Here is an 11,154-nt window from a genome sequence, read left to right as displayed (position 1 = left end):
TAAATTCTATGTATCTTACATGAGGAAATAGACTCAAGGAAGATAATTACCTTGTTAAGTTCTTGCAACTTCGGGATCACATAATCCAGGTCGCTCTTCCTAAAACTATATTCCACCTTTGGCTTTAGGTAGGCACATACCAAACAAGGTGTGTGTGTATGATGGTCTTCCCCACACAGTGTATCTCCATGAGAGCAGGGCGTTTTCTCTCCTGTTCACTCTATCTCCAGTGCCTAGATCAGTACCTAAAACTTAGGTGCTCAGTAAATATTTGTTGAATAAACAAATAAACGTCTAAATTTGCCTCTGAATTACCACCTTTGTGAACTTGGTTAGAATGAAAAAATCCTCCAGTGTCTGATGTCCGTTAGGTAAACTAATCAAGTTTCTGAACAGCTAACCCCAGGCCCTGAACTTTACAATTTGACCCCACATTTTCAGTTTTTTGAGAAAACAAAGCTCACAAGTTATCTGGACTGTTTTCAGATCTATTAGGAATAGGAAGCTTTAAGTTGCTTTTATTCCCTAAACCTAGGTTAGAGATGGTTTTTAGAATCAAGGCATGAAGATTCCATGCCTTGGAATCTTTGATCACTTGTGTCTGCTTTTATGTCTCTCAACTGTGGTGTCTATCAGAACTTGGAAGAAAGATTTCCCTGTTGGAATGAAACAAGTAAAATAGAAGTGTAAATAGAAGTAAAATACCCCAAAGAGGTAATTTGCATAATTCAGTGACTGGGAAGGTTGAGAACCTCCCAACTCCAAGCAAGATGCAAGTATAGTGTCAGGTTTCGTTGGACTTTGATTGATGTGAAGGATTCTGAAACTTAATCATGTTATGTTTCAAGAAAAAATATATATACTAATAAAAGGTCCTAGATCCTCAAGGATCTAGAAAAGGAAAGCCCCAAAACATGAATTGGGTAGTGTCTGTCTGAATATAACCAGAGAGAGAAAATTTTACTGAGACGCATAGTGTACTCCACTGTGGAGCAGGTTTTACCCAGACCTGGGTGTGAAATCCCCTGAAACTTAGGTGTCCAATCAAATTCTCTCATTCCAATCAAGAGCAGCTCATTCAGTCTTCTGAGAGAACTCTGCCACATCAGGACCCAAGCTGAGGGAGTCCTATAGAATTAGGCAGGAGGAGAACAGAAAAAAAAGCCCGTGGACATTCTCGGCTTCTCTGTGCTCCAAAGATTGAGAAAGGAGAGGCCTAGACCTCAGGGACTTGGCACAGAGGGTCTAGACAGCTTTGGTAGCAATCCCAGCTCTATAAATAGGGGGCCACCAGGGAAGGTGGGGTTTCTCAGATCATCCATGGCCTCTGGCTCTGAAAAGGAGGATGAAGATGGTAGACCACACTGCTCGAGCCCAGGTGTCGTGTGTACCTCTCTTACACAGAGCTGCAGGGGAGAGAAATGAGCTTGGCAGGATTCCCTCCCCACCACCAACAAGTAGTGAGTTCTGAGGGGTGCTCAGCTTCATCACCCTCCCTTGAGAAGGAAGACACAGTGGAAGGCTATTTCTGTAGAGTGCTTTATATACCAAAGCTCAAACAAGAGGTGGAGGTTGGAGACCTGGGAAGCCGAATCAAGGAAGAGAGATTCCAGCCCTCCCCTCACATACTTGCCTCAAGGCAAGCTTCACTGAACACACCTTGGACCTTTCAAATGCCAAGTTTCCCATTGTTCCTTCTGGTCTAGAGAACTCGGCTCCTGGGCCTCAGGGTTGGGGAGTACCTTCACTAGAAGGGAATGAAGGAAATCTCCATCACCAGTCCCACCCTTTTGGACCAGCTCAGTCTGTGGCCTCCACCTTGGTCCCCCGGGGCACCAGGAAGATGGCCCCATCGGCAGCCTGTTGCAGCACATACTCTTCAGGGGAGTAGTTGTTGCCCGCTTCATCCCGCAGGTGCTGGAAAATGTCCCGGTAGAGCTCCGTCAGCTGTTGGCGCATAACCTCCAGGGTCCGGTCGGCCTCCCCTCGGGCCCGGAGAAGCCGCTCCCGCTCACTGCCCAGCCGCTCCAGTTCCCGCTCCAGCTGCACGATAGTCTCCAGCTTTCTCTTGCGACAGTTCTGGGCGGCCACCTTGTTCTTGCCCCGCCGTCGGATGTCCCGGACCAGTGCCAGCTGGCTCTCCGTCAGCGGGTACCGTGCCAACAGCTCGTTAAAGTCATCTACTGGCAAGTTGACAATCTTGTCCGTAGGGAAGGGGATCTTCATGGCCAGGGCCCGACGCTCATCCCGACTCCCCGCCTCCCCCCGTGCAGTGGGCTTGGCCCGCACAGGGCCCGAGGAAGGCTCTAAGGCTAAGGGGGTCTCAGCAGGCGGCAAGGCATAGTTGGGGTGGGCCAAGGAGTTGGGCATCATCGAGTAGGGGTACTCCACCGGGTACATCTCTACATACTCGCCACGCCGCCGACCAACCTCTGTCCCCTCCAGCTCAAGAGATTCAGCATCACTATAGTTGAGGGATAATCCTGAGTCTGATTCTGGGTCTTCTTGGGGCTTGGGTGGCCCTGCTGGCAGCCCAATGTCCAGGAGGGCCAAGGGGTCTGGGAGGGGCTCACTGAGCAGGCCTGAGAGGGTCAGTGGCTTGGAGACTGGTATGGCCATGTTACCATAGGAGTATGGGGGGTCTGGGACATGAGATGTGGGTGCTGGGAGCTCATAAGGTGGCGGAGGAAGGGGGAAGCCAGTATCCGGGTGGATTGAACAGGGGCAGTAAGTTGAGGGGTGTGGGGGTCCAGGGTATGGGGCTGGGGCTGGGGGCTCAAACGATGGCTCAGTTGGAGCATTCAGGCCCTGCAAGAAAGACACAGAGAGGCTGAGACAGGCGGAGGAGGAGAACCAGCTCTCTCAGGCCCAAGCTGGGGCCTTCTAAGAGACCCAGTGAGATAACAACAAGGGAACAGAAAGGTCCTAACGATCATTGAAAGCTTTCTGTAAAATTGCAATGCAGCTATTCCAAGAAGAGAGCAGCCTAAACAGGCATGGAAGTCTCTGAGGTCAGACTTTAGAAAGGACTACCTAACGTTGCAACAATTGTGGAATCTCTTCCTCAGGATAAGTTCTTACTGGGTTGAAACGCCTCATGTCCCCTTATTTCCTTCAGGAAGACAAGGAGTTGTTATCCAAGACGACCCCTCGGAACCCTTTCCTGCTGTGGTTATCTAGGGTCAAGGGGTCAAGTTCAGCCCCTGGCCATACGCAGGGTGCCCAGCAGAGGGAGCTGCTGTGTGGGAGGAGGGCTTAGGGCAGATCCTGAGGGCCCAGACATGGTGGCAGGAGAGAGAAAGGGGGCAGGCACAGAGCCAGGTCTAGGGGCTAAGAGGCACCTTGGGGAGCCGGCACAAGCTCTACCCTCTCCTCTTCAGTCCCTCTGTCCCTGCCCAGGTGCAGAAAGGAGGAGAGAACATGCTGGAAACAGGGCCCCCAACCCACGTCGGGGAGCCACTCTGCTCCAGCCCAGCTGGGGACAAAGGCATCATTGTTAGACCAACAGACACCCTTTTGTCCAACTAGCAGGAGAGGACCCCGGCATAGTCTGACCCCCCTTCCCGAGGCCCCTTACTACTCTGCTACCTGGGGGAAAGGGGCCCAGCTGCTGAGGGCAGGGGGAGGAAACGAAGAAAGAAGATGGGCAGAATTGGAAGAGAGGGAGGTCAGAAGGGAAGAAGGTGAGAAAAGGAAGGCGGGGATGGGAGGTGGGGTAGAGAGATGCGAGCAGAGTGGCCGCTGAGAGCTTATGCCCCCAATCAGATTCTTCCTCCCCACCACTCCTCTCCCCTGCTCACCCACACCCCCAGCCTCTCAGTGTTCTGCACATGGATCCAGAGCTCCCTCCTACTCCAGCCCTTCCTTTTCCAGTGCCTGGAACATTTCCAGCTTGAGACCCTGAGCCCTGCTTGCTCCAGCCCCCTGCCTCAGTCCCAGCCAGACTCTCTGCCTCTCTCCTTCCTCACCCCGCCCCCCGCCCCCACCCCAACCCTGCTCACCTGCAGCTCAGTGATGGACATGATCTCTTGCCAAGTCAGTTCCATCTCGCCCAGCTCTGGAGTGGGCAGCTGTGTCACCCTGTTCCTGCTCTGCTGGGGAGGACACGGGGGCATCCTACTGGGCCAGGGCCTGGTCCAGAGTCCCCCAAAGCCCAAACAGCCCCAGCAACCTGTGTTGAAGGAGAAATGGGGGTTAGGGTGTCTCCTGCTAGGGGTCAGCAATTTTGTCCTGCCTCCATGGAGAGGCTCCCTCCAGCTTCACCTGAGAGAAAGAGAGACCTCATCCCCCAACTTGGCTGGACTCATCAACCAACTCCTTAAGCTAGAAAGTCTTTTTCTGCAGTGAGAGCTCCACCTCACCTGCTGTGGCTGTAGTCAGCTCCTTTGGGAGCACAGTAGGTTTTTACCTTTTTTTCAGACAAGATGCCTTCTCTTCACCCTACTTCTTATTCCCCAAAAATGTATCACTGGCCAGGGCAGAAGTCATGTCTTCTGGGGGGTTTTCCCATTTTCTGGGGCAACATCAGGGATCACTCCTGCTTTCCTCCTCTGTTCTGTTTTAGGATCTTTTCTTCCCAAGATGACAGTGAGTGCTTGGGGATCCCCAAGGAGTGTGTTATGGGAAGAGCCAAGCAGACAGCCCCTCCCCTTCCCTGAGATATGGCCCAGGCCTGGTGGGTGATAGCAGCCCTGCCCTCTCCTCCTATCCTGGCCCTGGGCTCCTCTGCCTGGGCCAGATAAGAGGTTTATCAGCTGCAGGCAGCAGAGGAGGAATGGTCCCTGGAGACACCGGACCTCTGCCCTGTGTCCCCACAGGGTCATCTTGGCCATAGCCCAACCCACACAGCCAGGAGTCTTTTCTCTCCTAAGGTAATATAACAACCATAGCAAAGACTCATTAAGCATTTGTCAAGAACTGTGCTGGCGTTTTACAAGCATTAGTTTATGAGATTGATTTTCGCAAAGATTCTCTATAAGGTCCATTCAGAAAGATTGATTTTCACAAAGATTCTGTAAGGTCCATTCAGAAATTGAGACCCAAGCCGGTAAATAGCAGGGGCAGGTCTGGAATCTATACTGGCTGACTCTGCTAGCCTATACTGCCTTCCAGGTGCCTTCCCATCCCACTCCTGTGTCTCCACGCTCCAAGCCTCTGTTGGTGGTCTACATCAGTCAATTCCTTCTGTGGAATCGCAGTCTCTTTTCTCTTTTTCTGGGGAATATCTCTGTAGAGCCTTGGAGACACACTCCCCTCCAGCACCTTTTCTTCTGATCTGGGCTCTAGCTACAGGTCAGCCACAAAGCAGCAGTGTGATGTTGGGCAAGCCATCACACTTCTCTGAGCCTCTGTTTCTTCGTTTATAAATCCAGGGAGTTGGACAAGTTGAACCCAGAGGTCCCTTTCTCCTTAGACGGCTTAAGGTTCTCAGCAAACTCTCACCCCTGCCTTCATCTTCCCCTCTCTGTCAGCCCCTCTCCTCATCCTACCTCCCTAGTCCCTGACACCTAGCTCTCCTGTATCTGTTCTCCCTGCCTCCAGCAAGAGATTTCAAGTAGATTTGGCAGAGGCCTCCTGATCTCTTGGGCCAGACACCACACCCCACCTCTGCCATATAACTAAAGGGGGCAGGCTAGGAGTAGGGGAAACTTATAGAAGGACAAAGGATAGGACATCAGAGGTCATCTGACCTCAAATTGCATGACCTTAGATCACCACAAAGATGGCCTATCACAGCTATTTAGTATGGAATCCACTCTTTGACTTACCACAAAATTAGTGAGAGCTGCAAATTCTCCTTTTGAAGGAGGATCTCCCTTAGCCCCTGCCCCCACCCCTTTGTTATACTGCTGTCCTCTGGGAGCTGGGAGTTGGTGTAGGCACAGGCCCTTGGCCAGTGGGCAGAGTGGGTGGGGTGTTTATGTCTGTCCAGGATGCCATTTCAACACCGGAACCCCACCCTCCCGCACCCAGGTTCTGGCGGAAATTGCTCAAAGGCAAAGTGAATGGAGAAGGGGTTTAGGGGGCAGGGACGATGACTCTTGCCTCATAGTCCTTCACACACACCCCCACCCCTTGTCCCTCCTTATACCTTCCCGGATCTGACTCTTAGGTGCAGTACAAAGACCCTGCCCTAGGAGGCGGGAGACCAGGTTCTCTGGCCTTCCAGATGCATGACCTTGGGCGCATCGCTTCATATTCAGTCTCCTTGGTTAAACGGAGACGGAACTAGAGAACATCCTTGCTGTGAGAGGCAGTAGACTGCATCTGGCTCAAGCAGTCACAAACTTTATTGTGCACCACATTCCCCCAAGGGACTAGTAAACACAGACTCCTGAAAGCCTCCCACCCCAGACCTACTGAATTGAAGGTGCAGGTACCCAGCATTCAGCATTTTAACAAGTGCCCTGGTGTTTCTGATGCCAGAAGTCCACCCCCCAATTGAGAACTACTAAACTCAGCTCCATCTCCTCCTCAGCTTGGACAGGGAAATGAGAACTCAAAAGGGGAGCAAGGAGAGACAGGAGGTTGGGGAAGGGGGAGTTGAGGAGAACTTCTGGATCAGCTCCAACCAGCTCTCTAGTGCAGTGGCAAGTTTGCACCAGGTCAAAGGGGAGTACAGTCATGCATCGCTTAACAACGGGGATATATTCTGAGAAATACATTGTTAGGTGATTTTGTTGTTGTGTGAACATCATAGAATGTACTTACACAAACCTAGATGGTATAGCCTACTATACACCTAGGCTATATGGCACTAATCTTATAGGACCACCATCGTCTATGCGGTCCACTGTTGACCAAAACGTCATTATGCGGCGCATGACTGTAGTATGTTTTTCCGTAGACACTCAGGGACTGGTGGTGGTCTATATACCAGGCATAGGCCCCTCTGGGTCTTAGGAGCCTACCTTCCTGATGACTGGCCAGGGGGCTGGCAGCCAGTGATATAGATCAGGGAGGACGGTATAGTCAGAAACGGATCAAATAGAACATCATAGAGGGTGCAGAAACTAGAGAGATACTGGGAAAGTGCAGCGGGCCTCTCTGTGTCCCTTTTCTTTTACAATTAACAGTTCCCACTTTCCAGTTCAGCCCACACTTTGAGGTCACAGCCATCTTACTCCCCAACATTATGTATCAGGTAGGACTGGAGCCATCTCCAGGGACTACAGTCCATCCTCTTTACTCTCATCCTGATAGGCCTATCCAGAAAGATCTTTGTCACAATCCCTGAGGACTCATAGAATGACATGGAGCTTTATGCTTAGGGATATGGGATGAGGACGATTTAGGGAGGGATGCTGGGGAGAGGAAGGCATTTGGTCTCAACTGCAGCCCCAGGGCTCTAACAACCTTGACAAGGGGGGAGATCAATAGGGGGTTTGCCTCTGGGACCCTGTTCAGAGGCTCATTAGACCACCCCACCCTGCCTCTCCAAGTGTCAATAGGGGCAGTGAAAGGATGATGAGGGATCAGTGAAACTTGGGGTGTGGAGTGGCAGGTGAGCAACCTATTTAGAAAGATTAGGAAGAATCCCCAAAGAGGGAGAGGCACATAGAGGTGAGAGAGAAACAAACAGAATGGAGGAAAAGGGGAGGCAGGGAGGGAGGGAGGGAGGGAGGGGGAGAGAGTGAGAGAGAAAGAGGGAGATTTGACCAGAGTGAGATTCAGTCTCCTGGAGGCATACATGATTCAAACAGGTGTATGGGAACAAGGGAGAGAAGGACAAGTTTCTCCATCCTGTCACTCGGTCCCCATACCCCAAACTCCAGTCCTTTGGGGGCCAATGACTAGGGAATCCCAGCCCTAGCAGACCTGATGCCTCCCCTCTTCTCTTCTACTGCTTCCCAGCCCCTACCTCTCAAGCTGCCAAGATTTCCAGTTGGAAGGAACTACACTGGGGATGGGATGCCTTCTTCCTCTCCCTTCCAGTTCCAGCTGATCCCTACTGCCTGGGGCCAGAGAAGAGAGGGGCAAAGGTAGGCAAGAACTGAGCACCCCCTACCTCCACCCCCCATCCTGCTGCAACACTTCTCAGCCTGCCAAGCATCCTGTGTCTCCAATTCCTCAGCTGCCCCCAAACCTTCCCAGCTGGCTGGACAGGGCAGCATGATGGAATGGAGTAGGGGAAAGGGCAGCGCTATATACCTCAGAGTCTATCCCAGGGCAGACAGCCTGCTGAAGGATTACTCAGGGTCACTTCCCAGCCCCTCAGGGACCACTCTCTGGTCCCCACCCACAGCCTTTCACCCCAAGAATCCCAGAACGCTCAAGAAGCCATCTAGGTCTTCTCCCAGAGGAGTTCCCAAGGATGTCAAATTCCTAAACCAGGGACAGCCTGGGAAGGTCTGAGATCTCCTAGGAATGTGCGGAAAGTTGGTTATTTTCTCTCTCTGCCCCCTCCTCCACCTCCCCAGCCTGCCCCTGGATCCCACTGGAATCTCCCTCCCACCCCGCCCCTCAGGCACCTGTGGCAGGGTCCGAGCAGGGAGAGGAGAGAGATGAGGCTCCGGGTGCTGTCTCTGGGGAGGCTGGGCCTGGGCTGACACCTCCTAGGTGAGGATCCCTGCTACCTCTGAGAACCGGGGAGGGCCGTGCCCCGCCCCCGGGCCATTGCTGAGCGCTGAGCGTGGAGGCTGGGCTGAGCACGGAGCTCCGGGGCGGCGCACCAGCCTCCTCGCTGAAGCCCTCGGCCTGAGTTCTCCGTCCTTCCTCCAACCCTCCCCTTTCCCCGTGGCCCTCCTCTCCTCCTGCCCTTTCTGGCCAAGAGAGGAAACTTGAGCCCGGTGTGGTTTCTGCCCACACCCCGCCCCCACCTTGCTCCCGGCGGCGGGGCACGCATGGCTCCAAGCCTCTCCCAGCCCTCCCTTGGAGCCCAGGAGGCCAGCGAGGTCTGCGTTTCTCCCATGCATATGATGAATTCTAACCGATGGTCCACTCCAAAGTGACGTCCAAACTCTATACAAATTGTAACCTCCTTCCCTCTGGCCCCTTGACTCTCTTAGGGACAGGGAAACTGAGTCATGGCAAGGTGGAGGGCAGCTGAAGAAAAGGACCAGGTGTCTTGCCTCCCAGCTGTTTAGGCAGGTGGGCATTTAGGGCACTGCTTTTATTTTATTTTATTTTATTTTATTTGTGTGTGTGAGGAAGATCAGCCCTGAGATAACATCCATGCCAATCCCCCTCTTTTTGCTGAGGAAGACTGGCCCTGGGCTAACATCTATTGCCAATCCTCCTCCTTTTTCCCCCAAAGCCCCAGTAGATAGTTGTATGTCATAGTTGCAGATCCTTCTAGTTGCTGTATGTGGGACGCCGCCTCAGCATGGCCGGCCAAGCCGTGCATTGGTGCGCGCCCGGGATGGAACCTGGGCTGCCAGTAGCAGAGCGTGCGCACTTAACCGCTAAGCCACGGGGCTGGCCCCGGCACTGCTTTTATTTAAGGAAAGCTGGGTTCTGGGAAAGGGGTCGGGCAGCTATTTTGGGGAGGAGGGGCAGCTGGCTGCTTTGATGTGTCCTTTCACCTGTCGCCTTCTCCCCTCCCCCACAGCCTCAGACGTCCTAGGACAAAGACCTCTTTCTTGGCCAGGTTTGTTGTCAGTGTGTGAGGGGAGTTGGAGGGGGGTACCCGGCAGGGACATTATTCACCTTCCTTAAAGGGACCCTGGGTGCCCTCTGTCCTCCTTTCTTCCAGGCAAGGCACCCCAGCCACATGGCAGCCACATACCCTGGACAGGTCAGGACACGTGTGTAGGATATCAGGTCCATCCCCCAGCACCCACAGCAGCTCTGTGTCAGGCCAGTAAGTACCCCCAGAAGTCACTTATTCATCTTTTTGCCTCCAACACACAACCCAAGTCCCAGGTCAAACAGATCTCTTTCCAGAGACTAGGAGAAAAGAGTCTTGCTTCCTCCTACCTTTTATTTGCTTTCAGCTTTAAGGAAAGTCCTTCCTATGTCTAGCTTCAGTCCTTACAGCTGCAGCTTATACTTTTTCTCTATTGTTTCTTCTTATGGTGTTCAAGTTAAATTGGAAACAATTAAAGACTGAGGAGGCAGACAGGTGACAGCCTAAGGCAGGGCTGGCATTCAGCCAGCATTCTCTGATAGGATTGTGTTCACTGTTAAAATAATGAAAATGTGCTGTCCCAGTTGATAAAGAATAGCTGCTGGGAATTCTCCAAGTGTTCTCCACCACTGTATCAGCCACTCCAGTTCTCTCTCAGGACTCCCCACAACCCAGCAACACAACCAAGCAACTCAAGAGGCAATGTGACACCTCCTCTTTGCAGCCTCCTCGCAGCCTGTGTGTGGGATTGATCAACGCCCATGCCAAACCTGTGGTTAAATGTTTTGAATTTCATCCCTGTCCTAGGAGGTCATGATTCTCTGTGCATGATCAGTGTAGGACAGGAGGTGACCCATGGCTTTATTGCATGTTACATGTGGGTTCAGAATCTCTGGATGGCCTGGGCATGAATCTGGGTCACATACATGGGCATTCAGATATAGCTCACTTTCATACTTATTTGGGCCCTCAGAGGGGGATGAGGGGTAGTGATAGTCACGCTTGTGGCTGATTAAATAACATCAGGTTACAGCTAGTCAACAAACATTTATTGAATGAAAACTACAATTCAGGACACTGTTTGTGGCATTGCAGATACAACCATGGATAACACAAACCTCATCATTCATTCAACAAATATTTACTGAATGTCTACTATGTTTTACATTCCAGGAACACAAAGATGAATAAGACATGGTCTATGTCCTCATTCACAGTCTAGTTGGGGAATTCCGTTAGTAAAGGTCCATGTAAAGTGCTATGGAGATTAATTTCTACCTGGTGAAATTCAGAGAAGGCCTCCTGGAGGAGGTGACGATGGAGCTGGGCTATGGAGAATGACTAGGGGTTCACCAGGCAGAGAAGGGGAGAAGGGTATTCCGAGCAAAGGTGTGAAGGCACAGAGGCATAAGACACAGAGTAGTACTTTGGGTTTACTAGGGTGGGGTGCAGGGATAGGAAGTAGTAAAGATAAGCTTGGGAAGTTTGGGGCTAGGTTGTCAGGTGTCTTGAAAGTTAAACCAGGGAGGTTGTATTTCATCCCGTAAGCAACAGGCATTCGTAGAAGTGTTTGAAGCAGTTTACTG

The 11,154-nt window shown here is 52.0% G+C and overlaps 1 protein-coding gene across 2 annotated transcripts; it reads right to left on the bottom strand.

Annotated features, from left to right (window-relative positions):
* Positions 1 to 1,523: 1,523 nt before the first annotated feature.
* NFE2 (nuclear factor, erythroid 2) lies at positions 1,524 to 8,661 on the bottom strand. 2 transcript variants are annotated; one of them, XM_058558068.1, is made up of 3 exons: positions 8,472 to 8,661; positions 4,002 to 4,171; positions 1,524 to 2,808 (listed from the first exon to the last, which is right to left on the bottom strand). In XM_058558068.1, the coding sequence occupies exons 2-3, from the start codon at positions 4,113 to 4,115 to the stop codon at positions 1,801 to 1,803; spliced, it is 1,122 nt and encodes a 373-aa protein (XP_058414051.1). In that variant the 5' UTR covers positions 4,116 to 4,171; positions 8,472 to 8,661; the 3' UTR covers positions 1,524 to 1,800. The 2 variants fall into 2 exon arrangements, with proteins under 2 accessions (XP_058414051.1, XP_058414052.1); XM_058558069.1 differs by lacking the exon at positions 8,472 to 8,661 and adding an exon at positions 5,769 to 5,855.
* Positions 8,662 to 11,154: the final 2,493 nt, after the last annotated feature.

Source organism: Diceros bicornis, chromosome 17 (assembly GCF_020826845.1).
Source record: "Diceros bicornis minor isolate mBicDic1 chromosome 17, mDicBic1.mat.cur, whole genome shotgun sequence".
Taxonomy (NCBI): Eukaryota; Metazoa; Chordata; class Mammalia; order Perissodactyla; family Rhinocerotidae; genus Diceros; species Diceros bicornis.
Note: the sequence above shows the minus strand (reverse complement) of the source record. Positions and strands in the feature narration are given on the sequence as shown.

Excerpts from the sequence above, each read along its gene's own strand:
- NFE2 (XM_058558068.1), bottom strand. The coding sequence starts at position 4,115 with ATGCCCCCGTGTCCTCCCCAGCAGAGCAGGAACAGGGTGACACAGCTG. Across the intron at positions 2,809-4,001 it reads TGTCCATCACTGAGCTGCAG|GGCCTGAATGCTCCAACTGA; the intron begins GTGAGCAGGGTT and ends TCTTTCTTGCAG.